The sequence below is a fragment of the Aythya marila genome (genome assembly GCF_965140915.1).
Source record: "Aythya marila genome assembly, chromosome: 28".
NCBI classification, from domain to species: Eukaryota; Metazoa; Chordata; class Aves; order Anseriformes; family Anatidae; genus Aythya; species Aythya marila.
In genome coordinates, this window is record NC_139069.1 from 781,386 (window position 1) to 806,982 (window position 25,597).

Consider the following 25,597-nt stretch of genomic DNA (forward strand, 5'->3'; position numbering starts at 1 on the left):
TTTCAGGGGGGCACTTGGGGGGTAGGAAGCATTTTTGGGGTGCAGGAGGGCACGAAGGGGGGTCCAGGGGGCGATTTGGGGGCAAATGAGGTAATTTGGGGGCAAATTAGGTAATTTTGGGGTCCAGGAGGCCGTTTTGGGGCAAATTAAGCGATTTTGGGGTTCAAGAGGTTATTTTGGGGCAAAAGAGGCCACTTTTGGGGTACAGAGGGCCACTTTGGGGGGTAAGAAGCGTTTTTGGGGTGTGAGGGCCAGTTTTGGGGGGTCTATGAAGCCTTTTGGGGCAAAAGAGGCTGTTTTGGGGCAAAAGAGGCCGTTTTAGGGTATTTCAGGCCGTTTTGGGGCAAAAAAGGCCATTTTTGGGGTGCGGGAGGCCGTTTGGGGCAAGAGAGGCCGTTTTGGGGCCAAAAGAGGCTGTTTTGGGGCACGGGAGGCCACGTAGGGGATCCTAGAGGCCGTTTTGGGGGCAAAAGAGGCGGTTTTGGGGTGTGGGAGGCCGTTTTGGGGCAAAAGAGGCTGTTTTGGGGCAAAAGAGGCAGTTTTAGGGCAAAAGAGGCTGTTTTAGGGCAAAAGAGGCCGTTTTGGGGCAAAAGAGGCTGTTTTGGGGCACGGGAGGCCACATTTGGGACACAAGAGGCCACATTTTGGGGCACGGGGAGGCATTTTGGGGCGTGGGAGGCCGTTTTGGGACAAAAGATGCGATTTTGGGGCAAAAAAGGCTGTTTTGGGGCGTGGGAGGCCATTTTGTGGGCCCAAGAGCCCATTTTGGGCCAAAAAAGCCCATTTTTGGCGCCGTTCCATGGGCGCGCTGTCCCAAACCGCCTTCACCCTCCCCCCTCCCCCAAATTCCCATCACCCCCTCGACCAACCGAGCCCCGAAACGGCGTTTTTTCCCCCAAAAAATGCTTCCCATGATCCCGTTCGGCCAACGGCGCCCGAAAATGAGCGGTTTTGCCCCAAAACGGGTTCTCGGCGTTCCGTGGGCCAACCGAGGCCGCGCCGCCTCTTCCAAGCCAACCCAACCAATGGAGAACCTTCAACGCAACCCAACGCAACTCAACGCAACTCAACGCAACCCAACCCAATGGAGAACCTTCAACCCAACCCAACCCAACCCAACCCAACTCAACCCAACCCAACCCAACCCAACCCAACCCAACCCAACCCAACCCAACGCAACTCAACCCAACCAATGGAGACCCTTCAACCCAACCCAACCCAACCCAACCCAACCCAACCCAATGGAGAACCTTCAACCCAACCCAATGGAGAACCTTCAACCCAACCCAACTCAACTCAACCCAACCCAACTCAACCCAACCCAACTCAACCCAACCCAACCCAACTCAACCCAACCCAACCCAACCCAATGGAGACCCTTCAACCCAACCCAACTCAACCCAACTCAACCCAACCCAACCCAACTCAACCCAACCCAACCCAACTCAACCCAACCCAACCCAACTCAACCCAACCCAACCCAACTCAACCCAACTCAACCCAACCCAACCCAACTCAACCCAACTCAACTCAACTCAACCAATGGAGAACCTTCAACCCAACTCAACCCAACCCAACCCAACCCAACTCAACCCAACCCAACCCAACCCAACCCAACCCAACTCAACCCAACTCAACCCAACCCAATGGAGACCCTTCAACCCAACCCAACCCAACCCAACCCAACCCAACCCAATGGAGACTCTTCAACCCAACTCAACTCAACCCAACTCAACCCAACCCAATGGAGACCCTTCAACCCAACTCAACCCAACCCAACTCAACCCAACCCAATGGAGACCTTTCAACCCAACCCAACCCAACTCAACCCAACCCAACCCAACCCAACTCAACCCAACCCAACTCAACCCAACCCAACCCAACCCAATGGAGACCCTTCAACCCAACCCAACCCAACCCAACCCAACCCAACCCAACCCAATGGAGACCCTTCAACCCAACCCAACTCAACCCAACCCAACTCAACCCAACCCAATGGAGACCCTTCAACCCAACCCAACCCAACTCAACCCAACCCAACCCAACCCAACCCAACTCAACCCAACCCGACTCAACCCAACGCAACCCAACGCAACTCAACCCAACCAATGGAGACCCTTCAACCCAACCCAACCCAACCCAACTCAACCCAACTCAATGGAGACCCTTCAACCCAACCCAACCCAACCCAACTCAACCCAACTCAATGGAGACCCTTCAACCCAACCCAACCCAACTCAACCCAACTCAACCCAACCCAAGCCAACCCAACTCAACCCAACCCAATGGAGACCCTTCAACCCAACCCAACCCAACCCAACCCAACTCAACCCAACTCAACCCAACCCAACCCAACCCAACCCAATGGAGACCCTTCAACCCAACCCAACCCAACCCAACCCAACGGTGTCCTCCACACCCCATCGGCCATCCCCTCCCCCCCCACCCCCCATTTTGGGCCCGTTTCATCCAATTTCCCCCCCCCCCGCGGGCTCCTTTCGGCCATCTTGGCGCTTTATTGAGTGGCCGCTCCCCGGAGCCGACGCCGGGGGGGGCAAATTTTGGGGCAAAAAAGAAGAAAAAAGGGTTTTTGTCACCCCCCCAACGGAGGTCAGGCCTCGCTCCTGTCGACGCCTGTCATGGGGTAAGTGCCGGGGTCTTCCTTGTTGTAGAGCCCCTTCCAGTGGGCCCTCCCTGCCGAAAATTCAACTTATTTTTCCCCAATTTCCCCTTTTTTGGGCCGTTTCGGGCTCAAAAAGGTCGCGGCAAGCCCAAAGCGCCCACCCTCGCTTGGCTTTTTTGGGGGAAAACTTTGGGATTTTGGGGTTTCCCGATTTAAGGGCGCGCCATCAAGGCCCTCAACCCAACGCCGTCTCCTTGCTGTGCCCCTAAAGTGTTTTTTTTATCCTTAATCCCCCTTTTTTGGTTAAAAATGGACTTTTTCTCCTGAAAAGGCTCATGGGAAGCCCAAACATCCCACGCTTGCTTGGATTTTGGGGAGAAAGTTGAGGATTTTGGGGTTCTTCTGTCTAAGGACGCGCCCTCAACCCAACGCCATCTCCTTGCTGTGCCCCTAAAGTGTTTTTTTTTTTATCCTTAATCCCCCTTTTTTGGTTAAAAATGGACTTTTTCTCCTGAAAAGGCTCATGGGAAGCCCAAACATCCCACACTTGTTTAGATTTTGGGGGGAAAATTTGGGATTTTGGGGTTTCCTGATCTAAGGGCGCGCCATCAAGGCCCTCAACCCAACGCCGTCTCCTTGCTGTGCCCCTAAAGTCTTTTTTTTATCCTTAATCCCCCTTTTTTGGTTAAAAATGGACTTTTTCTCCTGAAAAGGTTCATGGGAAGCCCAAACATCCCACACTTGCTTGGATTTTGGGGAGAAAGTTGAGGATTTTGGGGTTCTCCCGTCTAAGGATGCGCCCTCAAGGCCCTCAACCCAACACCGTCTCCTTGCTGTGCCCCTAAAGTGTTTTTTTTCTCCTTAATCCCCCTTTTTTGGTTAAAAATGGGCTTTTTCTCCTGAAAAGGTTCATGGGAAGCCCAAACATCCCACACTTGTTTAGATTTTGGGGGGAAAGTTGAGGATTTTGGGGTTCTCCAGTCTAAGGACGCGCCCTCAACTCAACGCTGTCTCCTTGCTGTGCCCCTAAAGTGTTTTTTTTATCCTTAATCCCCCTTTTTTGGTTAAAAATGGGCTTTTTCTCCTGAAAAGGTTCATGGGAAGCCCAAACATCCCACGGTTGCTTGGATTTTGGGGGGAAAAATTGGAATTTTGGGGTTTCCCTATCTAAGAACGCGCCCTCAAGGCCCTCAACCCAACACTATTTTCCCGCTGTGCCCCAAAATTGATTTTTCATGTTATTTTGACCGTTTTTCCCCCATTTTTGCTCACCTCTCCTCCTCTGGCAGAAGCAGACGACCCCCAGCAGCCCCAGGAGCAGCGCGGCGGCGGCGGCGGCGCACCCGGCCACCAGCGGGACGGGCAGAGCCGGGGCTGTCCAAAACACCCCAAAACACCCCAAAAACAAGGTCAGCAACCTCAGAGAATGAATTTTGGGGTCATTTCCCTCCTTTTTCACTGATTTCCCTGCCTCTTCTTTCAATTTTTCCATCCCTTTTCTCAATTTTCCCAATTCCTTCAAGGATTTCCTTCTTTCCCCCCAAAATTTCTCCATCTTTTTCAAATTTTCCACCTCTTTTTACAAATTTCCCCTCTTTTTTTTCAAAATTTCCCTCTTTTTTTTCAAAATTTCCCTCTTTTTTTCAAGTTTTCCCTCTCTTTTTTCAAATTTTCCCTCTTTTTTTTTCAAATTTTCCCTCTTTTTTTTTCAAATTTTCCCTCTTTTTTTTTTCAAATTTTCCCTCTTTTTTTTCAAATTTTCCCTCTTTTTTTTCAAATTTCCCCTCTTTTTTTCAAATTTCCCCTCTTTTTTTCAATTTTCCCCTCTTTTTTTCAAGTTTTCCCTCTCTTTTTTCATTTTTTCCATCTTTTTCCAATTTCTCCACTTTTTTCCCCATTTCTCCCCCTCCCTTTTCAATTTCTTCACCTCCTTTCTCATTTTCTCTGCCTCCTTCTTCAATTTCCCCAATTCCTTCAATTTTTTTCTGCCTCCTTCTTTAATTTCTCCCCCTCCTTTAACCATTTTCCCCCTCTTTTAACCATTTTCCTCCTCTTTTAACCATTTCTCTACCTTTTTAAACAATTTTCCGCCTTCTTCAATGATTTCCCTGAATATTTTTCCACCTCCTTTTTCATTTTTTCTGCCTCTTTTTTCAATTTCCCCACATCCTTCAACGATTTTCCTGTTTTCCTTCATTTTTTCTGCCCTATTCTTTAATTTCTTCACCTTTTTTAACCATTTTCCCAGTTTTTTAACCATTTTACCACTTTTTTAACAGTTTTCCTCCCTTTTTAACCATTTTCCCACCTTTATTAACCATTCTCCACCCCTTTTAACCATTTCCATCTCTTTTTAACCATTTCCCTCCCTTTTTAACCGTTTCCCACCTTTTTTAACCATTTCTCCACCCTTTTTAACCATTTTCCCACCTTTTTTTAACCATTTCCCACTTTTTTTAACCATTTCTCCACCCCTTTTAACCATTTTCCCACCTTTTCTAACCATTTCTCCACCTTTTTTAACCATTTTCCCACCCTTTTTAACCATTTTCCATCCCTTTTAACCATTTTCCTCCTCTTTTAACCATTTTTTACCCTTTTTAACCATTTCTCCACCTTTTTCAACCATTCCCCACCTTTTTCAACCATTCCCCACCCCTTTTAACCATTTCCACCTCTTTTTAACCATTTCTCCAACTTTTTTAACCATTTTCCCACCCTTTTTAACCATTTTCCATCCCTTTTAACCATTTTACACCATTTTAAACCATTTTCCACCCTTTTTAACCATTCTCCACCCCTTTTAAGCATTTTTCACCCTTTTTAACAATTTCTCCACCTTTTTTAACCATTTCTCCACCTTTTTTTAACCATTCCCACCTTTTTTTTAACCATTTTCCACCTTTTTAACCATTTCTCCACCCCTTTTAACCATTTTCCCACCTTTTCTAACCAATTCCCACCTTTTTTTATCCATTTTCCACCCTTTCTATTTCCCACCTTTTTTAACCATTTCCCACTTTTTTTTAACCATTTCCCACCTTTTTTTAACCATTTCTCCAACTTTTTTAACCATTTTCCCACCCTTTTTAACCATTCTCCACCCCTTTTAACCATTTTTCACCCTTTTAAACCATTTCCACCTTTTTTTAACCATTTTCCACTCTTTTTAACCATTTTCCCACCTTTTTTAACCAATTTCCATCCTTTTTAACCATTTCCCACCCTTTTTAACCATTTTCCACCTTTTTTTTAACCATTTCCCACCTTTTTAAATCTTTCTCCACCCTTTTTAACCATTTTCCACCTTTTTAACCATTTTCCCACCTTTTTTTAACCATTTCCCACTTTTTTTAACCATTCTCCACTTTTTTAACCATTTTCCACCCTTTTTAACCATTTCCCACCTTTTTTAACCATTCCCCACCCCTTTTAACCATTTCCCACCTTTTCTAACCATTTCCCTCCCTTTTTAACCATTTTACCCCATTTTTAACCATTTTCCACCCTTTTTAACCATTCCCCACCTTTTTTAACCATTCTCCACCCCTTTTAACCATTTTCCACCTATTTTAACAATTTCTCCACCTTTTTAACCATTTCCCACCTTTTTAACCATTCCCCCCCTTTTCTAACCATTCCCCACCTCCTTCTTCACCTTCCCCCCCTCCTTTCCCAATTTCCCCCTTTTTTCCCCCAATTTCCCTCCTCCCCTCCCTGCTGACTTCGAGGATCTTCCGGTGCCTTTCCCCACCTCTAAAAAAACCCATTTTCGCCTTAATTTTGAGCCCATAACTCACATTTTCACCAACCCAACCCAACCTCATCTTCCTCACCCAACCCAACGCGCTCTTCCTCCACAACTCATCATCATCTTCCTCACTCAACTCAACATCATCTTCCTCCCCCAACCCAACCTCATCTTCCTCTCCCAACTCAACGCGCTCTTCCTCTTCCAACTCAACATCATCTTCCTCACTCAACCCAACGTCATCTTCATCCCAAACTCAACCTCATCTTCCTCTCCCAACTCAGCGCGCTCTTCCTCCCCAACTCAACCTCATCTTCCTCACTCAACCCAACCTCATCTTCATCCCAAACTCAACGCGCTCTTCCTCTCCCAACCCAACGCTCTTCCTCTCCCAACTCAACCTCATCTTCCTCCCCAACTCAACCTCATCTTCCTCACTCAACCCAACCTCATCTTCATCCCAAACTCAACGCGCTCTTCCTCTCCCAACCCAACGCTCTTCCTCTCCCAACTCAACCTCATCTTCCTCCCCAACTCAACATCATCTTCCTCTTCCAACTCAACCTCATCTTCCTCACCCAACTCAACGCAATCATCTCCCAACTCAACGCGCTCTTCATCTTCCAACTCAACGTCATCCTCCCCAACTCAATGTCATCTTCCTCTTCCAACTCAACGCAATCATCCCCCAACTCAACGCTCTTCCTCTTCCAACTCAACGTCATCCTCTCCCAACCCAACTCTTCCTCTCCCAACTCAACTCTTCCTCTTCCAACCCAACGCGCTCTTCCTCTCCCAACTCAACCTCATCTTCCTCTCCCAACTCAACATCATCTTCCTCTCCCAACCCAACGCGCTCTTCCTCTTCCAACTCATCATCATCTTCCTCCCCAACTCAACACGCTCTTCCTCTTCCAACCCAACCTCATCTTCCTCTCCCAACTCAACGCACTCTTCCTCTCCCAACTCAATGTGATCTTCCTCTTCCAACTCAACATCATCTTCCTCTCCCAACTCAACGTCATCTTCCTCCCCCAACTCAACGCGATCATCTCCCAACCCAACGCGCTCTTCCTCTCCCAACTCAACCTCATCTTCCTCTCCCAACTCAACTCAATCATCTCCCAACTCAACGCTCTTCCTCTCCCAACCCAACGCGCTCTTCCTCCTCCAACTCAACATCATCTTCCTCTTCCAACCCAACTCAACCTCATCTTCATCCCCAACTCAACCTCATCTTCATCCCCCAACTCAACGTCATCTTCATCCCCAACTCATCATCGTCATCTCCCAACTCAACATCATCCTCCCCCAACTCAACGTCATCTTCCTCTTCCAACTCAACGCGCTCTTCCTCTCCCAACCCAACACGCTCTTCCTCCTCCAACTCAACCTCATCTTCCTCTTCCAACCCAACGCTCTTCCTCCCCAACCCAACGCCCTCTCCCACCCCCTCCCCATCACCCCCCCTCCCCCCCAGCCCCCTCCGACGCCTTCTCCCCCCCCCCCCTCACCTCTCACGGTGACCACCAGCGCGCGGCTGAGGGGCGAGGGCACCCAACGCCGGCTCACCCTCTCCTCGTACCGACAGGAGAAGCTCCCGCCCGTGTTTTTGGCCACGGGGAGGCTGAAGAGGACCCGGTCCCGGGCCCCGGTCTCCGAAAACTGTTGGGCGCCATCTTTGTAGACGTAGAACCTCCTCTCGCCCGCCACGCTGCCGTTGACCGCGCACGTCACCCCCAAGGTGTCCCCGGCCCGAACTTCGCCCGAGGGGGGGTCCAGGAGCAGGCCCGGAGGGCCCGGCAGGTCTGTGGGGGCCAAAAAAATAAAGATTTCCAGGCGAAAAATTCATTTTTTGGGAAAAAACGCCGCGTTCGGCGCCAAAATGAGCTATTTTTAACGAATTCGGCTTATTACGGCGGCGTCAACGGGTTGTTGGGGGCGACCAAGAGGTTTGGAAGAGGTGGAGAAGACCCCGAAGGGGAATTGGGCCAATTTCCAGCTAACCAGGGTGAGTTTGGGTAATTTTAATCGTTTTCAGCTAGCGAGGGGAGGCGAGAAGGCGTTTTTGGCTGTTTTTTGACCGTTTTTTGACCGTTTTTGACTGTTTTTGACTGTTTTTTGACTCTTTTTTGACTCTTTTTTGACTGTTTTTTTGACTTATTTGACTGTTTTTGACTGGTTTTGACTGGTTTTGACTGTTTTTGGCTGGTTTTGACTGGTTTTGACTGTTTTTTGACTTTTTTGACTGTTTTTGACTGTTTTTTGACCTTTTTGACTGGTTTTGACTGGTTTTGACTGGTTTTTGACTGGTTTTGGCTGGTTTTGGCTGGTTTTGACCCGTTTTTTCTCGAATTTTAGGAATCAGAGCTGAATCTGAGGCTGGATTTGGAAAATTGGGGGCCTCCGAGCGCTCCTCGAGGTGGATTTTGGGGAATCGAGGTTCCTCCAATGACTTTTTGGGGTCAATTTTGGGGAAAAAAGGTCAATCCAACACCTTTTTGGGCTGGATTTTGGGGAATTGAGGTTCCCCAACCACCCCTCAAGGTGGATTTTGGGACCCAAGGACCCTCCAATGACTTTTTGGGGTGGATTTTGGGGAAAAAAGGTTAATCCAACTTCTTTTTGGGTTGGATTTTGGGAACCGAAGTTCCTCCGATGACTTTTTGGGGTGGATTTTGGGGAAAAAAGGTTAATCCAACACCTTTTTGGGGTGGATTTTGGGGAATTAAGGTTCCCCAACCACCCCTCAAGGTGGGTTTTTGGGAACCGAGGTTCCTCCGACGACATTTTGGGGCGGATTTCGGGGACCCGAGGACCCTCCAGACCCCCCCCCCCCCACCCGAGCCAAATTTTTTTGGGGGGGGTCCCCACCTACCCTTGACGGCCACCTCCAAGCCCGGGCTGGGGGGCGACGCCAGCCACGTCCCCCCCACCTCCTCCTCGACCCCGCAGCTGAAGGTCCCCCCGAAACCCTTGGGGGTCTCCGGGATCAGGAGCTCCGAGGACCCCCCCGGGGGGGTCCCGGGGGGATTTTTGGGGTCCGGGGGGCTCCTGGGGATCTCGATCCCGTTCCTATAGAAGCGAAACCGGAGGCCGGGGGCGGCCCCGGGTGCAAGGCAGGTGAGTCGCAGGGGGTCGCCCTCGCTCAGCTCGGTGAAGGGGGGCTCCACGTCCAGGCGGGGGGCCGGGGGGGGCTCTGAAAATGAGAAAAAACGGGGAAAAAGGGTTAAAATTAAAGCAGGGGGGAGCTGGAATGAAAATCGGGAAGAAAAACGGCGATTTCGGGGTCGGGAGGAACGTCTGGATGGATCCCAACGGGGAATTGAGGATGGTGAAGTTGGGTTTGGAACAGCCCGCCATTGAATTTGGGGAGGAAAATGGCAATTTTAGGTCAGGAGGAACGTCTTGATGGACCTCAACATGGAATTGAAGATGGAAAATTTGGGTTTAAAACTTCAAGAATTAAATTTGAGGAGGAAAATGGCAATTTAAGGTGAAGAGGAACGTCTTGATGGACGTCAATGGGGAATTGAGGATGGAAATTTTGGGTTTAAAACTTCAAGAATTAAATTTGAGGAGGAAAATGGCAATTTAAGGTCAGGAGGAACGTCTTGATGGACCTCAACATGGAATTGAGGATGGAAAATTTGGGTTTAAAACTTCAAGAATTAAATTTGAGGAGGAAAATGGCAATTTTAGGTGAAGAGGAACGTCTTGATGGACCTCAACGGGGAATTGAGGATGGAAATTTTGGGTTTTCAACATCCCAAAGTTAAATTTGAGGAGGAAAATGGCAATTTAAGGTGAAGAGAAACGTCTTGATGGACCCCAAAATGGAATTGAGAATGGAAAATTTGGGTTTGAATCATCAAGAATTCAATTTGAGGAGGAAAATGGCAATTTAAGGTTAGGAGGAACATCTTGATGGACCCCAAAATGGAATGGAGGATGGAAAATTTGGGTTTGAATCATCAAGAATTAAATTTGAGGAGGAAAATGCCGATTTGAGGTCAGGAGGAACGTCTTGATTGGACCCCAAAATGGAATTGAGGATGGAAATTTTGGGTTTAAAACTTCAAGAATTCAATTTGAGGAGGAAAATGGCAATTTAAGGTTAGGAGGAACATCTTGATGGACCCCAAAATGGAATGGAGGATGGAAAATTTGGGTTTGAATCATCAAGAATTAAATTTGAGGAGGAAAATGGCAATTTTAGGTGAAGAGGAACGTCTTGATGGACGTCAATGGGGAATTGAAGATGGAAAATTTGGGTTTGAATCATCAAGAATTAAATTTGAGGAGGAAAATGCCGATTTGAGGTCAGGAGGAACGTCTTGATGGACCTCAAAATGGAATTGAAGATGGAAATTTTGGGTTTGAATCATCAAGAATTAAATTTGAGGAGGAAAATGGCAATTTTAGGGGAGGAGGAACGTCTTGATTGGACCCCAAAATGGAATTGAGGATGGAAAAGTTGGGTTTGGAACAGCCCGCCATTGAATTTGAGGAGAAAAATGGCAATTTTAGGTCAGGAGGAACGTCTTGATGGACCTCAAGATGGAATTGAGGATGGAAATTGTGGGTTTGGGACATCCCAGAGTTAAATTTGAGGAGGAAAATGGCATTTTAAGGTGAAGAGGGACGTCTTGATGGACCCCAAAATGGAATTGAGGATGGAAAATTTGGGTTTGAATCATCAAGAATTAAATTTGAGGAGGAAAATGGCAATTTTAGGTCAGGAGGAACGTCTTGATGGACCCCAAAATGGAATTGAGGATGGAAAATTTGGGTTTAAAACATCAATAATTAAATTTGAGGAGGAAAATGGCAATTTAAGGTCAGCAGGAACGTCTTGATGGACCTCAACATGGAATTGAGGATGGAAAATTTGGGTTTAAAACATCAAGAATTAAATTTGAGGAGGAAAATGGCAATTTTAGGGGAGGAGGAACGTCTTGATGGACCCCAAAATGGAATTAAAGATGGAAAATTTGGGTTTTTGACATCCCAGAGTTAAATTTGAGGAGGAAAATGGCAATTTTAGGTCAGGAGGAACGTCTTGATGGACCCCAAAATGGAATTGAAGATGGAAAATTTGGGTTTTCAACATCCAAGGGTTAAATTTGAGGACAAAAACGCCAATTTAAGGTGAAGAGGGACGTCTTGATGGACCCCAAAATGGAATTGAGAATGGAAATTTTGGGTTTAAAACATCAATAATTAAATTTGAGGAGGAAAATGGCAATTTAAGGTGAAGAGGAACGTCTTGATGGACCTCAACGGGGAATTGAAGATGGAAAATTTGGGTTTAAAACTTCAAGAATTAAATTTGAGGAGGAAAATGCCAATTTAAGGTTAGGAGAAACATCTCAATGGACCTCAACATGGAACTGAGGATGGAAAAACCTCTTAAAAACATCAATTTTGGGCCAAAATGTCCATCACTTGACGATTGGGGCAGCTGGATGAAGACCGCCCCGCAACATCACACCCCACCGTTAGCCGCGCTCCCCCCCACGCCCCAAAACGCCAGGATTTGACCCCAAAACCCCCTCCTTACCCTTGACGAAGACCTCCAGGGCCTCGCTGGGGACGGAGAGGATCCAGCGGCCTTGGACGCGCTCTTCGTAGGCGCAGCTGAAGTTCCCGCTGTGGTTTCGGCCGCTGGGGGCCACCAGGAGCCCGATTTGGTGGCCCCCCATGGCCACCTCCACCCCCTCGGGGGCCTTGGACGGGCCCTTGAAGAAGCGGAAGCGCGGCCGCACCGCGCGCGCCGGGGCCGTGCAGAGGAAGAGGAGCGGGGAGCCTTCGCCCACCACCCGCGCCGTCGCGTTGAGGGCCAGCGTCGGGGCAGGAGGAGGGTCTGGGGGCCAAAAATTTGGGGAAAAAACGTCAAATTTTGGTCCAGGACTCGGTTTTAACACGATTTGGGTTTTTTTTTGGGGAAAAATGGGGGTTTGGGGTGCGGAATGCGGTTTGGGGAGGAAAAGGGTGATTTAAGGAAAAGGAGGAATGTCTTGGTGGACCTCAACGTGGAATTTAGGTTGGAAAATTTGGGTTTTGAACATCCCACGGTCAAATTTGAGGAGGAAAATGGCAATTTAAGGTCAGGAGGAACGTCTTGATGGACGTCAACGTGAAATTTAGGTTGAAAAATTTGGGTTTGGGACATCCCAAAATTAAATTTGGGAAGAAAATGCTAATTTAAGGAAAAGGAGAAATGTCTTGGTAGACCTCAACGTGGAATTGAGGATGGAAAGTTTGGGTTTGGGACGTCCCAGAATTGAATTTGGGAAGAAAATGGCAATTTAAGGTCAGGAGGAACGTCTTGATGGACCTCAACATGGAATTGAAGATGGAAAATTTGGGTTTAAAACTTCAAGAATTAAATTTGGGGAGGAAAATGCCAATTTGAGGTCAGGAGGAACGTCTTGATGGACGTCAACGTGGAATTGAGGATGGAAAATTTGGGTTTGGATCGTCCCAGAATTGAATTTGAGGACAAAAATGGCAATTTGAGGTTATGAGGAACATCTTGATGGAGCCAAAAATGGAATTGAAGATGGAAAATTTGGGTTTGGGACATCCCAAAATTGAATTTGGGAAGAAAATGGTAATTTTAGGTGAGGAGGAACGTCTTGATGGACCTCAACATGGAATTTAGGTTGGAAAATTTGGGTTTTGAACATCCCACGGTCAAATTTGAGGAGGAAAATGCCAATTTAAGGTCAGGAGGAATGTCTTGATGGAGCCAAAAATGGAATTGAAGATGGAAAATTTGGGTTTGGGACGTCCCAGAATTGAATTTGAGGAGGAAAATGGCAATTTAAGGTTAGAAAAAACATCATTATGGACCTCAACACTAAATTTAAGGAGGAAAATGTCAATTTAAGGTTATGAGGAACATCTTGATGGACCTCAACGTGGAATTAAAGATGGAAAACTTGGGTTTGGAGCATCCCAGCATGAAATTTGAGGAGGAAAATGGCAATTTAAGGTTAGAAAAAACATCATTATTGACCTCAACATGAAATTGAAGACGGAAATCTTGGGTTTGGGACATCCCACGGTCAAATTTGGGGAGGAAAATGCCAATTTATGGTTAGAAAAAACATCATTATGAACCTCAACACTAAATTTAAGGAGAAAATGGCAATTTAAGGTTATGAGGAACATCTTGATGGACCTCAACGTGGAATTAAAGATGGAAAACTTGGGTTTGGGACATCCCACAGTCAAATTTGAGGAGGAAAATGGCAATTTAAGGTTAGAAGAAACATCATTATGGACCCCATCATGAAATTAAAGACGGAAATCTTGGGTTTGGAGCATCCCAGCATGAAATTTGAGGAGAGAAATGCCTATTTAAGGTTATGAGGAACATCTTGATGGACCTCAACATGGAATTAAAGATGGAAAACTTGGGTTTGGAGAATCCCAGAATTAAATTTGAGGAGGAAAATGGCAATTTAAGGTTAGAAGAAACATCATTATGAACCTCAACATGAAATTAAAGATGGAAAATTTGGGTTTTCAACATCCCATGGTCAAATTTGGGGAGGAAAATGGCAATTTGAGGTTAGAAAAAACATCATTATGAACCTCAACATGAAATTAAAGACGGAAATCTTGGGTTTGGGGCATCCCAGCATGAAATTTGAGGAGGAAAATGGCAATTTAAGGTTATGAGGAACATCTTGATGGACCTCAACATGGAATTGAAGATGGAAAATTTGGGTTTTCAACATCCCAGAATTAAATTTGAGGAGGAAAATGGCAATTTAAGGTTAGGAGGAACATCATTATGGACCTCAACATGAAATTAAAGATGGAAAACTTGGGTTTGGGACATCCCACAGTCAAATTTGAGGAGGAAAATGGCAATTTAAGGTTATGGGGAACATCATTATGGACCTCAACACTAAATTTAAGGAGGAAAATGGCAATTTAAGGTTAGGAGAAACATCATTATGGACCTCAACATGAAATTAAAGATGGAAAACTTGGGTTTGGAGCATCCCAGCATGAAATTTGAGGAGGAAAATGCCAATTTAAGGTTAGAAGAAAAATCATTATGAACCACAACACTAAATTTAAGGAGGAAAATGGCAATTTAAGGTTATGAGGAACATCCTGATGGACCTCAACGTGAAATTAAAGACAGAAAACTTGGGTTTGGAGCATCCCAGCATGAAATTTGAGGAGGAAAATGGCAATTTAAGATTAGAAAAACCATCATTATGGACCTCAACATGAAATTAAAGACGGAAATCTTGGGTTTGGAGCATCCCAGCATGAAATTTGAGGAGGAAAATGGCAATTTAAGGTTAGGAGAAACATCATTATGGACTTCAACATGGAATTGAAGATGGAAAATTTGGGTTTTCAACATCCCAGAATTAAATTTGAGGAGGAAAATGGCAATTTAAGGTTATGGGGAACATCATTATGAACCTCAACACTAAATTTGAGGAGGAAAATGGCAATTTAAGGTTATGAGGAACATCTTGATGGACCTCAACGTGGAATTAAAGATGGAAAACTTGGGTTTGGGACATCCCACAGTCAAATTTGAGGAGGAAAATGGCAATTTAAGGTTAGAAAAACCATCATTATGGACTTCAACATGAAATTAAAGACGGAAATCTTGGGTTTGGAGCATCCCAGAATTAAATTTGAGGAGGAAAATGCCAATTTAAGGTTAGAAGAAACATCATTATGAACCTCAACATGAAATTAAAGACGGAAATCTTGGGTTTGGATCATCCCATGGTCAAATTTGGGGAGGAAAATGGCAATTTAATGTTAGAAAAAACATCATTATGAACCTCAACACTAAATTTAAGGAGGAAAATGGCAATTTAAGGTTAGGAGGAACATCTTGATGGACCTCAATATGAAATTGAAGACGGAAATCTTGGGTTTTCAACATCCCGCAGTCAAATTTGAGGAGGAAAATGCCAATTTAAGGTTAGAAATAACATCATTATGGACCTCAACATGAAATTAAAGACGGAAAACTTGGGTTTGGGCCATCCTATGGTCAAATTTGAGGAGGAAAATGGCAATTTGAGGTTAGAAAAAACATCATTATGGACCCCAACATGGAATTAAAGACGGAAATCTTGGGTTTGGGCCATCCTATGGTCAAATTTGAGGAGGAAAATGCTAATTTAAGGTTAGAAGAAACATCATTATGGACCTCAACATGAAATTGAAGATGGAAAACTTGGGTTTGGAGCATCCCACAGTCAAATTTGAGGAGGAAAATGCCAATTTAAGGTTAGGAGGAACATCTTGATGGACCTCAACATGAAATTGAAGATGGAAAATTTGGGTTTCAACATCTCGGAATTAAATTTGAGGAGGAAAATGGCAATTTGAGGTTAGGAAAAGCATCATTATGGACCTCAACATGAAATTAAAGATGGAAAACTTGGGTTTGGGACATCCCACAGTCAAATTTGAGGAGGAAAATGGCAATTTAAGGTTAGAAAAAACATCATTATGGACCCCATCATGAAATTAAAGATGGAAAATTTGGGTTTGGAGCATCCCAGAGTCAAATTTGAGGAGGAAAACGGCAATTTGAGATTAGAAAAAACATCATTATGAACCTCAACACTAAATTTAAGGAGGAAAATGGCAATTTAAGGTTATGAGGAACATCTTGATGGACCTCAACATGGAATTAAAGATGGAAAACTTGGGTTTTCAACATCCCACGGTCAAATTTGGGGAGGAAAATGGCAATTTAAGATTAGAAAAACCATCATTATGGACCTCAACATGAAATTAAAGACGGAAATCTTGGGTTTGGAACATTCCAAAATTAAATTTTAGGAAAAAAATTGCCAATTTAAGGTTAGAAAAAACATCATTATGAACCTCAACATGGAATTGAAGATGGAAAACTTGGGTTTTCAACATCCCACGGTCAAATTTGAGGAGGAAAACGGCAATTTGAGATTAGAAAAAACATCACTATGAACCTCAACATGAAATCTTGGGTTTGGAGCATCCCAGCATGAAATTTGAGGAGGAAAACGCCAGTTTGAAGCCCACCTCTGACATTGATGTTCACAGCTCTGCTCTCCCGCGAGCGCGTGGGCCGGCGGTAGCGGTCGAGGACGGTGTAGGTACAGGTGTGGGGACCCCCGTCCTTGGGGCCGGTGACGTTGTAGGTGTAGGTGTAGGTCCTCCAGGAGCTCCTGACGTCCAGCCAGCTCCCAGTCCGGGAGAACTGGAAGCCCTGGACCTTACTGGTGGACCTGGGGGCCACGCAGCGGATGGAGACGGTGTCCCCGATGAGGTACTCGGCCTTCTCCGGCGTCACCGTGATGTTGGGAGGAGGAGGAAGGGCTGGAGGAGAAAGGGTGGTTTTGGGGAGAAAATCTAGGAAAGTGGGGCCCGCCTGGCGCCGACCCAAAATTCGGGGTTTTTTGGCCGCCACGGGGGCGTCGCGGAGGCGAATTTGGGGTTTTTTGGCAAAAATGGAGGTGTCTTGGAAGCAAATTTGGGCTTTTTGGCCACGATGGAGGCATCTCGGAACCAAATTTGTTTTTTTTTTTCGCAAAACTGGAGGTACCTCAGAACTAAATTTGGGATTTTTTTGCAAAAATGGAGGCATCTCGGAACCAAATTTGGGATTTTTGGTCACGATGTGGGTATCTCAGAACCAAATTTGGGCTTTTTAGCCACGATGGGGGTGTCTCAGAGCCAGATTTAGGGTTTTTGGCAACAATGGAGGCATCTTGGAACCAAATTCGGGATTTTTTTGCAAAAATAGAGGTATCTTGGAAGCAAATTTGGGCTTTTTGGCCACAATGGAGGTATCTCAGAATCAAATTTGGGCTTTTTCGCAAAAATGGAGGAACCTCAGAACCAAATTTGGGCTTTTTAGCCACGATGGGGGTGTCTCAGAGCCAAATTTGGGATTTTTTTTTGCAAAATTAGAGGTATCTCAGAACCAAATTTGGGCTTTTTGGGGGTAAAATCAAGGAAGATGGGGCCCGCCTGGCGCCGAACCAAAATTTGGGGTTTTTTGGCCGCCACGGGGGCGTCGCGGAGGCGAATTTGGGGTTTTTTGGCAAAAATGGAGGTGTCTTGGAAGCAAGTTTGGGCTTTTTGGCCACGATGGAAGCGTCTCGGAACCAAATTTGGGATTTTTTTTGCAAAAATGGAGGTACCTTGGAACTAAATTTGGGTTTTTTGGACTCAATGGAGGCATCTCAGAACCAAGTTTGGGCTTTTTTGCAACAATGAAGGTATCTCAGAACCAAATTAGGGCTTTTTTGCAAAAATGGAGGAACCTCAGAACTAAATTTGGGCTTTTTAGCCACGATGGGGGTGTCTCAGAACCAAATTTGGGCTTTTTGGCAATGATGGAAGTATCTTGGAACCAAATTTGGGATTTTTTTGCAAAAATAGAGGTATCTTGGAAGCAAATTTGGGCTTTTTGGCCACAATGGAGGCATCTCAGAATCAAATTTGGGCTTTTTCGCAAAAATGGAGGAACCTCAGAACCAAATTTGGGCTTTTTAGCCACGATGGGGGTGTCTCAGAGCCAAATTTGGGATTTTTTTTTGCAAAGTTAGAGGTATCTCAGAACCAAATTTGGGCTTTTTGGGGGAGAAAATCAAGGAAGATGGGGCCCGCCTGGCGCCGACCCAAAATTTGGGTTTTTTTGGCCGCCACGGGGGCGTCGCGGAGGCGAATTTGGGATTTTTTGGCAAAAATGGAGGTGTCTTGGAAGCAAGTTTGGGCTTTTTGGGCACGATGGAAGCGTCTCGGAACCAAATTTGGGATTTTTTTGCAAAAATGGAGGCATCTCAGAACCAAATTTGGGATTTTTCGCAAAAATGGAGGTATCTTGGAACCAAGTTTGGGCTTTTTTGCAAAAATGAAGATATCTCAGAACCAAATTAGGGCTTTTTTGCAAAAATGGAGGAACCTCAGAACTAAATTTGGGCTTTTTAGCCACGGTGGAGGGGTCTTGGAACCAAATTTGGGATTTTTTTGCAAAAATGGAGGTACCTTGGAACCAAATTTGGGATTTTTTTGCAAAAATGGAGGCATCTTGGAACCAAATTTGGGCTTTTTTTGCAAAAATGGAGGCACCTCAGAACCAAATTTGGGATTTTTGGTCACGATGTGGGTATCTCAGAACCAAATTTGGGCTTTTTAGCCACGATGGGGGTGTCTCAGAACCAAATTTGGGCTTTTTGGCAATGATGGAAGTATCTTGGAACCAAATTTGGGATTTTTTTGCAAAAATAGAGGTATCTTGGAAGCAAATTTGGGCTTTTTGGCCACAATGGAGGTATCTCAGAATCAAATTTGGGCTTTTTCGCAAAAATGGAGGTACCTCAGAACCAAATTTGGGCTTTTTGGCCACGATGGGGGTGTCTCAGAGCCAAATTTGGGATTTTTTTTTGCAAAATTAGAGGTATCTCAGAACCAAATTTGGGCTTTTTGGGGGAGAAAATCAAGGAAGATGGGGCCCGCCTGGCGCCGACCCAAAATTTGGGGTTTTTTGGCCGCCACGGGGGCGTCGCGGAGGCGAATTTGGGATTTTTTGGCAAAAATGGAGGTGTCTTGGAAGCAAATTTGGGATTTTTTGCAACAATGGAGGTATCTCAGAACCAAATTAGGGCTTTTTGGCAAAAATGGAGGTATCTCGGAACCAAATTTGGGCTTTTTCGCAAAAATGGAAGTACCTCAGAACCAAATTTGGGCTTTTTGGCCACGATGGGGGTGGCTCAGAACCAAATTTGGGCTTTTTGGCCACAATTTTCATTGTTTTGGTGCTGAGGTGAAAAAGAGGAAGGTGGGACCGCAGTGGCTTTAGTGCCGAGACGCGTGAGGTTTTGGGGTAAAAATGGGGAAATTTGGGTCCGAATGGGTCGCCCGTCCCCAAAATTTTTACCTGTTGGTAACCCCTGGAGGAGGATTATCGGGAGGAAAGCTGGAAGAAAAGGGAAAAAACGTCAATAAGGGGAAGGGGAGGGTGCTAAAAAGAGGTGAAAAAAGAGGAAAAATGGGAAAAATGTGTGGAAATGGTGATTTATTGATGTGGAGGAAAGGAGAGGAAATGGAAAAAGATTGAGGGGAAAAAGGAAAAGGGAGAGAAGGGAAAATAGAAAAAAGAGAAAAAGGGAAAAATAGGAAAAAAAAAAGGGGGAAAAAAAGGAAAAACTCAGAAAAAAAAGTGAAAAGAAAGAGAAAAGAAAGGAAAACCTCAAAAATGGGAAATTAAAAGAGGCGGGGTTTGGGCGGTGCCAAAAGCAACAGAAATGAAAGAAAAAAGTCAGCGCCCTGATGGGAAATGTAGGGGAGAGGTGGAAGAAATGGGGGAAAATGTGACGAGATTGGGAAAAAAGATAAAGAAATGGGGGAAAATGTGATGAGATTGGGGAAAAAGATAAAGAAATGGGGGAAAATGTGATGAGATTGGGAAAAAAGATTAAGAAATGGGGAAAAATGTGATGAGATTGGGGAAAAATATAAAGAAATGGGGAAAAATGGGATGAGATTGGGGAAAAATATAAAGAAATGGGGAAAAAACAGGTAGAAATGGGGGAAAAGCAGTTGGAGGTGGGGAAAAAAACAAGGAAATGGGGAAAAATGGGTAGAGGTGGGGAAAAATTGGTAGAAATGGGGAAAAAAACAAAGAAAAGGGGAAAAATGGGTAGAGGTGGGGAAAAAAATAAATGGGGACAAAGCAGGTGAGGAAAAACATAAAGAAATGGGGAAAAAAAACAGAAATGGGGAAAAACAAAACAAAACAAAACAAAAAACAAAGAAATGGGGGAAAAAACACCCAAAGAAATGGGGAAAAAACAAAGAAATGGGGAAAAAAAACAACAAAGAAATGGGGAAAAATGAAGAAATGGGGAAAAAAAACACAAGGAAATGGGGAAAAAAACAAGTAGAGGTGGGGAAAAAATCAAAGAAATTGGGAAAAAAGATGTAGAAGTAGGAAAAAAGATGTAGGGTTGGGGAAAAAACAAAGAAATGGGGAAAAAAACAAGGAAATGGGGAAAAAAACACGTAGAGGTGGGGAAAAACACAAAGAAATTGGGAAAAAAAGATGCAGAAGTAGGAAAAAAGACGTAGAAGTAGGAAAAAAGATGTAGAAGTAGGAAAAAAGACGTAGGGTTGGGGAAAAAACAAAGAAATGGGGAAAAAAACAAGGAAATGGGGAAAAAAACAAGGAAATGGGGAAAAAAAACAAGTAGAGGTGGGGAAAAAATCAAAGAAATTGGGAAAAAAAGATGCAGAAGTAGGAAAAAAGACGGGGGGTGGGGAAAAAAGATGTAGAAATAGGAAAAAAGACGTAGGGGTGGGGAAAAAACAAAGAAATTGGGAAAAACACGTAGAGATTGGGGAAAAATGCAAAGAAATGGGAAAAAAACACGTAGAGATTGGGGAAAAAATGCAAAGAAATGGGAAAAAACACGTAGAGATTGGGGAAAAAATGCAAAGAAATGGGAAAAAACCACGTAGAGATTGGGGAAAAAATGCAAAGAAATGGGAAAAAACACGTAGAGATTGGGAAAAAAGCAAAGAAATGGGAAAAACACGTAGAGATTGGGGAAAAAATGCAAAGAAATGGGAAAAAAAGGGGAAGAGGCCGAGGAGCGAGGGAGAAGTTGGCGTAGAAAAGACGGAAAAAGGGGAGGAGGAAAAAACGGGCATGGGAATGGGGGAAAAAAGGGAGGAATTGGGAAAAAGGGGAGGATGAGGAGTGGGAAAAGGAGGAAGAGGAGGAGGAGGAGGAGGAGGAGGGGAGGAAGGCTCACCCAGCAGGGGGATGAGGTGAAGGAGCCCCATGGCGCGCCCTCGTCTTGCCCTCGCTGCCGGGACGGGAACATCTCCTTCCCCCTCCGCATCCGCCACGTCAGCCCCCAGTTGCTGGGGAACAAAAACGTCAAAAAAAGTCCAAAAAGGCCAAAAAAAATTAAAAAAAAATCAACAACAAAAAAATCGACACAAAAAAATTAAAAAAAAACCGAAAATTGCGACATTTTCCCTTGGCGCGCCGTCAAGAGCCAACGCGGCGTTGAGCAATTCGGCGGGTTCCGCCCCAAAAAGTGCCCGCCGGAGGTGGCTTTGCGGCGGGCGGCCTCTTCCCCGTGGGGGAAATGGGGTGAAAAACCTGCTTTTTGGGGTTGTTTCGGGGCGGGGGCGGTGGTTTTTGGGGCGGCGGGGATCTCCGCGCCGCGTTGCGCCGAAGAAGGGGCTCCAGTCAACGCGTTGACCATGGGGGGGTCGCCGCCTCGTTTTGAGGCTTTTTAGAGGTTTTTGGCGACTTTCGTAGTCACCAAAAAAAAAAAAAAACAAAGCGGCGGGGAAGACCAGAAATAACCCTGAATCGGTGATTTTGCTGATGCGTTTTGGGGGAAATTGAGGCAGTTTTGGTTCCCGATTTGCGAGGAAACCTCAGCGGCAACCCCGAAGTTCCTCTTCGCCGGCCCGCCCTCGGCTTCCTCGTTTTGGGTGAAATCGTGACTCATCCTGCCCAAAAAAAGCGGCTTTTTGGGCAATTAATTAATTATTTTAGGTGATTATCCCCAAAAAGAGCCAAAATTGGAAAATCCGGAGGACCCTCGGGGCCGAGATCGGGGCCGTGATGGGTTTTTACCCTTTTTTTGCGGGGTTTTGCCGATTTGTTTGTTTTTTATGGTGATTTTTGGAGAAGGGATCGGGGTGGTTGTGGGATCGGTGGGGGGCGAAAATGTTCAGATCGGTGGATTTGACACAAAAATGTGTGTTTAGCAGGGGGATTGAAGAAAATGTGAATTGAAGAGAAATGGCAATTAACAAAAATGTCAATTAATTAACAAAAATGTGAATTGAACAAAAATGTCAATTAACAAAAATGTGAATTGAACAAAAATGTCAATTAACAAAAATGTCAATTAACAAAAATGTGAATTGAACAAAAATGTGAATTGACAAAAATGTGAATTAACAAAAATGTGAATTAACAAAAATGTCAATTAACAAAAATGTGAAGTTAACAAAAATGTGAATTAACAAAAATGTCAATTAACAAAAATGTGAATTAACAAAAATTGTGATTGATACAATTGGGATTTTAACAAAAATCTACGTTTAACACAAATGTGTGTTTGAAGATGTGAATTTACCAGAAACGTGAATTTCTCAAAAATGTGAATTTCTCAATACTGCGAATTTACCAGAAATGTGAATTTCTCAGAAATGTGAATTGAACAGAAACGAGTAACAGAAACGTGAATTTAACAGAAACGTGAATTTTACAGAAACGTGAATTTTACAGAAAAACGAATTTAAAATAAACTGGAATTTACACAAAAATGACTTGAACAAAAAATGTGGATTTAACAAAAACACGAATTTAACCCAAATTTCTGTTTTTATCTGCTTTCAGGTACAGGAACCGGCTCTGATTGGCCCCGAAGACGGGCACCGCGTGCACCAACCACAAAATTTAATTTTTTTACTCATTTTTGGCGGATTTAAGGTTTGAAGCACGAGGCCCTGTTGCCTTTTCGGGAGAATTTTTGCGTATTTTGGGCAAATTGGGCTGGAAAACGTCTTTTTGAAGAGCGTCGGGGCCGTGTTTCGGACGCGCTCGTCCCTTGCGGTGTCCCGGTAGGTTTGGGGTGGAAAAGTGGGAAATCAGCCCAAAATAAGACCTCCGGGGGTCTTTGAGGAGGCTTGGGAGAAGTCGTGGTCATGGTCATGGTCAACCCCAAAAATCAGTAGAAAAAGGGCAAAATTCCCCTCAAAACCTCAAAAATTGATAGAAAAAGGGCAAAATTCCCATTTTCAAACCCCAAAAATCCGTAGGAAAAGGGCAAAATATTCTTTCAAACCCCAAAAATCGATAGAAAAAGGGAAAAAATTCCCTCCAAACCCTAAAAATCAGTAGAAAAAGGGCAAATTTCCCTTTTTTAACCCCCAAAAATCAGTAGAAAAAGGGCAAAATTCCCATTTTCAACCTCCAAAAATCAGTAGAAAAAGGGCAAAATTCCCCTCGGAACCTCAAAAATTGATAGAAAAAGGGCAAAATTCCCATTTTCAAACCCCAAAAATCCGTAGGAAAAGGGCAAAATTTTCCTTCAAACCCCAAAAATCGATAGAAAAAGGGAAAAAATTCCCTCCAAACCCTAAAAATCAGTAGAAAAAGGGCAAATTTCCCTTTTTTAACCCCCAAAAATCAGTAGAAAAAGGGCAAAATTCCCATTTTCAACCTCCAAAAATCAGTAGAAAAAGGGCAAAATTCCCCTCGGAACCTCAAAAATTGATAGAAAAAGGGCAAAATTCCCATTTTCAAACCCCAAAAATCCGTAGGAAAAGGGCAAAATATTCTTTCAAACCCCAAAAATCGATAGAAAAAGGGAAAAAATTCCCTCCAAACCCTAAAAATTAGTAGAAAAAGGGCAAAATTCCCCTCAAGACCCCAAAAATTGATAGAAAAAGGGCAAAACTCCCCTCCAAACCCTAAAAATCAGTAGAAAAAGGGCAAAATTCCCATTTTTAACCCCCAAAAATTGATAGAAAAAGGGCAAAATTCCCATTTTTAATCCCCCAAAATCAGTAGAAAAAGGGCAAAATTCCCATTTTTAACCCCCAAAAATCAGCAGAAAAAGGGCAAAATTCCCATTTTTAACCCCCAAAAATCAGCAGAAAAAGGGCAAAATTCCCATTTTCAACCCCAAAAAATCAGTAGAAAAAGGGCAAAATTCCCATTTTTAACCCCCAAAAATTGATAGAAAAAGGGCAAAATTCCCATTTTTAATCCCCCAAAATCAGTAGAAAAAGGGCAAAATTCCCATTTTTAACCCCCAAAAATCAGCAGAAAAAGGGCAAAATTCCCATTTTTAACCCCCAAAAATCAGCAGAAAAAGGGCAAAATTCCCATTTTCAACCCCAAAAAATCAGTAGAAAAAGGGCAAAATTCCCATTTTTAACCCCCAAAAATCAGTAGAAAAAGGGCAAAATTCCCATTTTTAACCCCCAAAAATTGATAGAAAAAGGGCAAAATTCCCCTCAAAACCCTAAAAATCAGTAGAAAAAGGGCAAAATTCCCCTCAAGACCCCAAAATTGACAGAAAAAGGGCAAAATTCCCCTCAAGACCCCAAAAATCAGTAGAAAAAGGGCAAAATTTTCCTTCAAACCCCCAAAATCAGTAGAAAAAGGGCAAAATTCCCATTTTCAACCCCAAAAAATCAGCAGAAAAAGGGCAAAATTCCCATTTTCAACCCCAAAAAATCAGCAGAAAAAGGGCAAAATTCCCAATTTCAACCCCAAAAAATCAGTAGAAAAAGGGCAAAATCCCCTTTCAGCCCCCCAAAATAAGTAGAAAAATGGTAAAATCCCCCTCCCACCCCCAAAAATAATAGGAAAAGGGCAAAAATCCTAAATTTCAGTAGGCTAACGCTTTTTTTCTTGAAATCCTTTAGGTTTTGGGGTCTTGACCGCGCCGGGCGGACGAAGGAACGAAGCCTTTTTTTTTGGGGCAATATTTGTCGTTTTGAAGTATTTGGAGCTAATATTTGTAATTTTGGGGTATTTTACCATTTTGAGTTGATTTTTATTTTAAAATATTTGTAATTTTGGGGTGTTTTACCATTTTGAGATGATTTATAGTTTTAAATATTTGTAATTTTGGGGTATTTTACCATTTTAGATGATTTTTAGTTTTAAATATTTGTAATTTTGGGGTATTTTACCATTTTAGATGATTTTTATGTTTAAATATTTGTAATTTTGGGGTATTTTACCATTTTGTGAAACTTGCTATTTTTAAACATCTCTCATTTTGGGGCTATTTCACCATTTCCGAATAAATCCCAGAAAAACCCACAAGAGTCTCTTTTTTTTGTGTCATTTTACCAAAATCCCGGGATCTGATACCGTCTCCTGCCCCCCATTTTAAGCTAAAAAAAGGGTATTTTGGGGTCCGACGATAACAGATTAGACAATTCTTCCCCAAAGACCCCGTGGGGTCTCTATGGGGTCCCTATGGGGTCTTTTTGGGGCCTTTTTGGGGTCTTTTTGGGGTCTTTTTGGGGCCTTTTTGGGGTCTTTTTGGGGGTCTTTTTGGGGTCTTTTTGGGGTCTTTTGGGGTCTTTTTGGGGTCTTTACAGGGTCTTTTTGGGATCTTTTGGGGTCTTTTGGGGTCTTTTGGGGTCTTTTTGGGGATCCTATAGGGTCTTTTGGGGTC

General features: G+C 44.1%; 1 protein-coding gene and 1 long non-coding RNA gene across 2 annotated transcripts; one reads left to right on the forward strand and one right to left on the reverse strand.

The window, feature by feature from the left end:
- Positions 1-2,499: 2,499 nt before the first annotated feature.
- LOC309888309 (alpha-1B-glycoprotein-like) lies at positions 2,500-21,643 on the reverse strand. The gene is made up of 8 exons (XM_082780552.1): positions 21,182-21,643; positions 19,306-19,344; positions 16,443-16,739; positions 11,938-12,240; positions 9,253-9,573; positions 7,889-8,182; positions 3,896-3,997; positions 2,500-2,694 (listed from the first exon to the last, which is right to left on the reverse strand). The coding sequence occupies exons 1-8, from the start codon at positions 21,210-21,212 to the stop codon at positions 2,612-2,614; spliced, it is 1,470 nt and encodes a 489-aa protein (XP_082636678.1). The 5' UTR covers positions 21,213-21,643; the 3' UTR covers positions 2,500-2,611.
- Positions 8,198-25,241, forward strand: LOC309888316. Its single transcript, XR_014319139.1, has 3 exons — positions 8,198-8,385; positions 22,795-23,018; positions 24,834-25,241. It is a non-coding gene; the product is annotated as an uncharacterized lncRNA (long non-coding RNA).
- Positions 25,242-25,597: the final 356 nt, after the last annotated feature.

Coding starts and splice junctions, on each gene's coding strand:
- LOC309888309 (XM_082780552.1), bottom strand. CDS start 21,212: ATGGGGCTCCTTCACCTCATCCCCCTGCTGG. Junction 19,345..21,181: donor TCACCTCATCCCCCTGCTGG/GTGAGCCTTCCT, acceptor CTTTTCTTCCAG/CTTTCCTCCCGATAATCCTC. Junction 8,183..9,252: donor CTTGGAGGTGGCCGTCAAGG/GTAGGTGGGGAC, acceptor TGGCCCCCACAG/ACCTGCCGGGCCCTCCGGGC.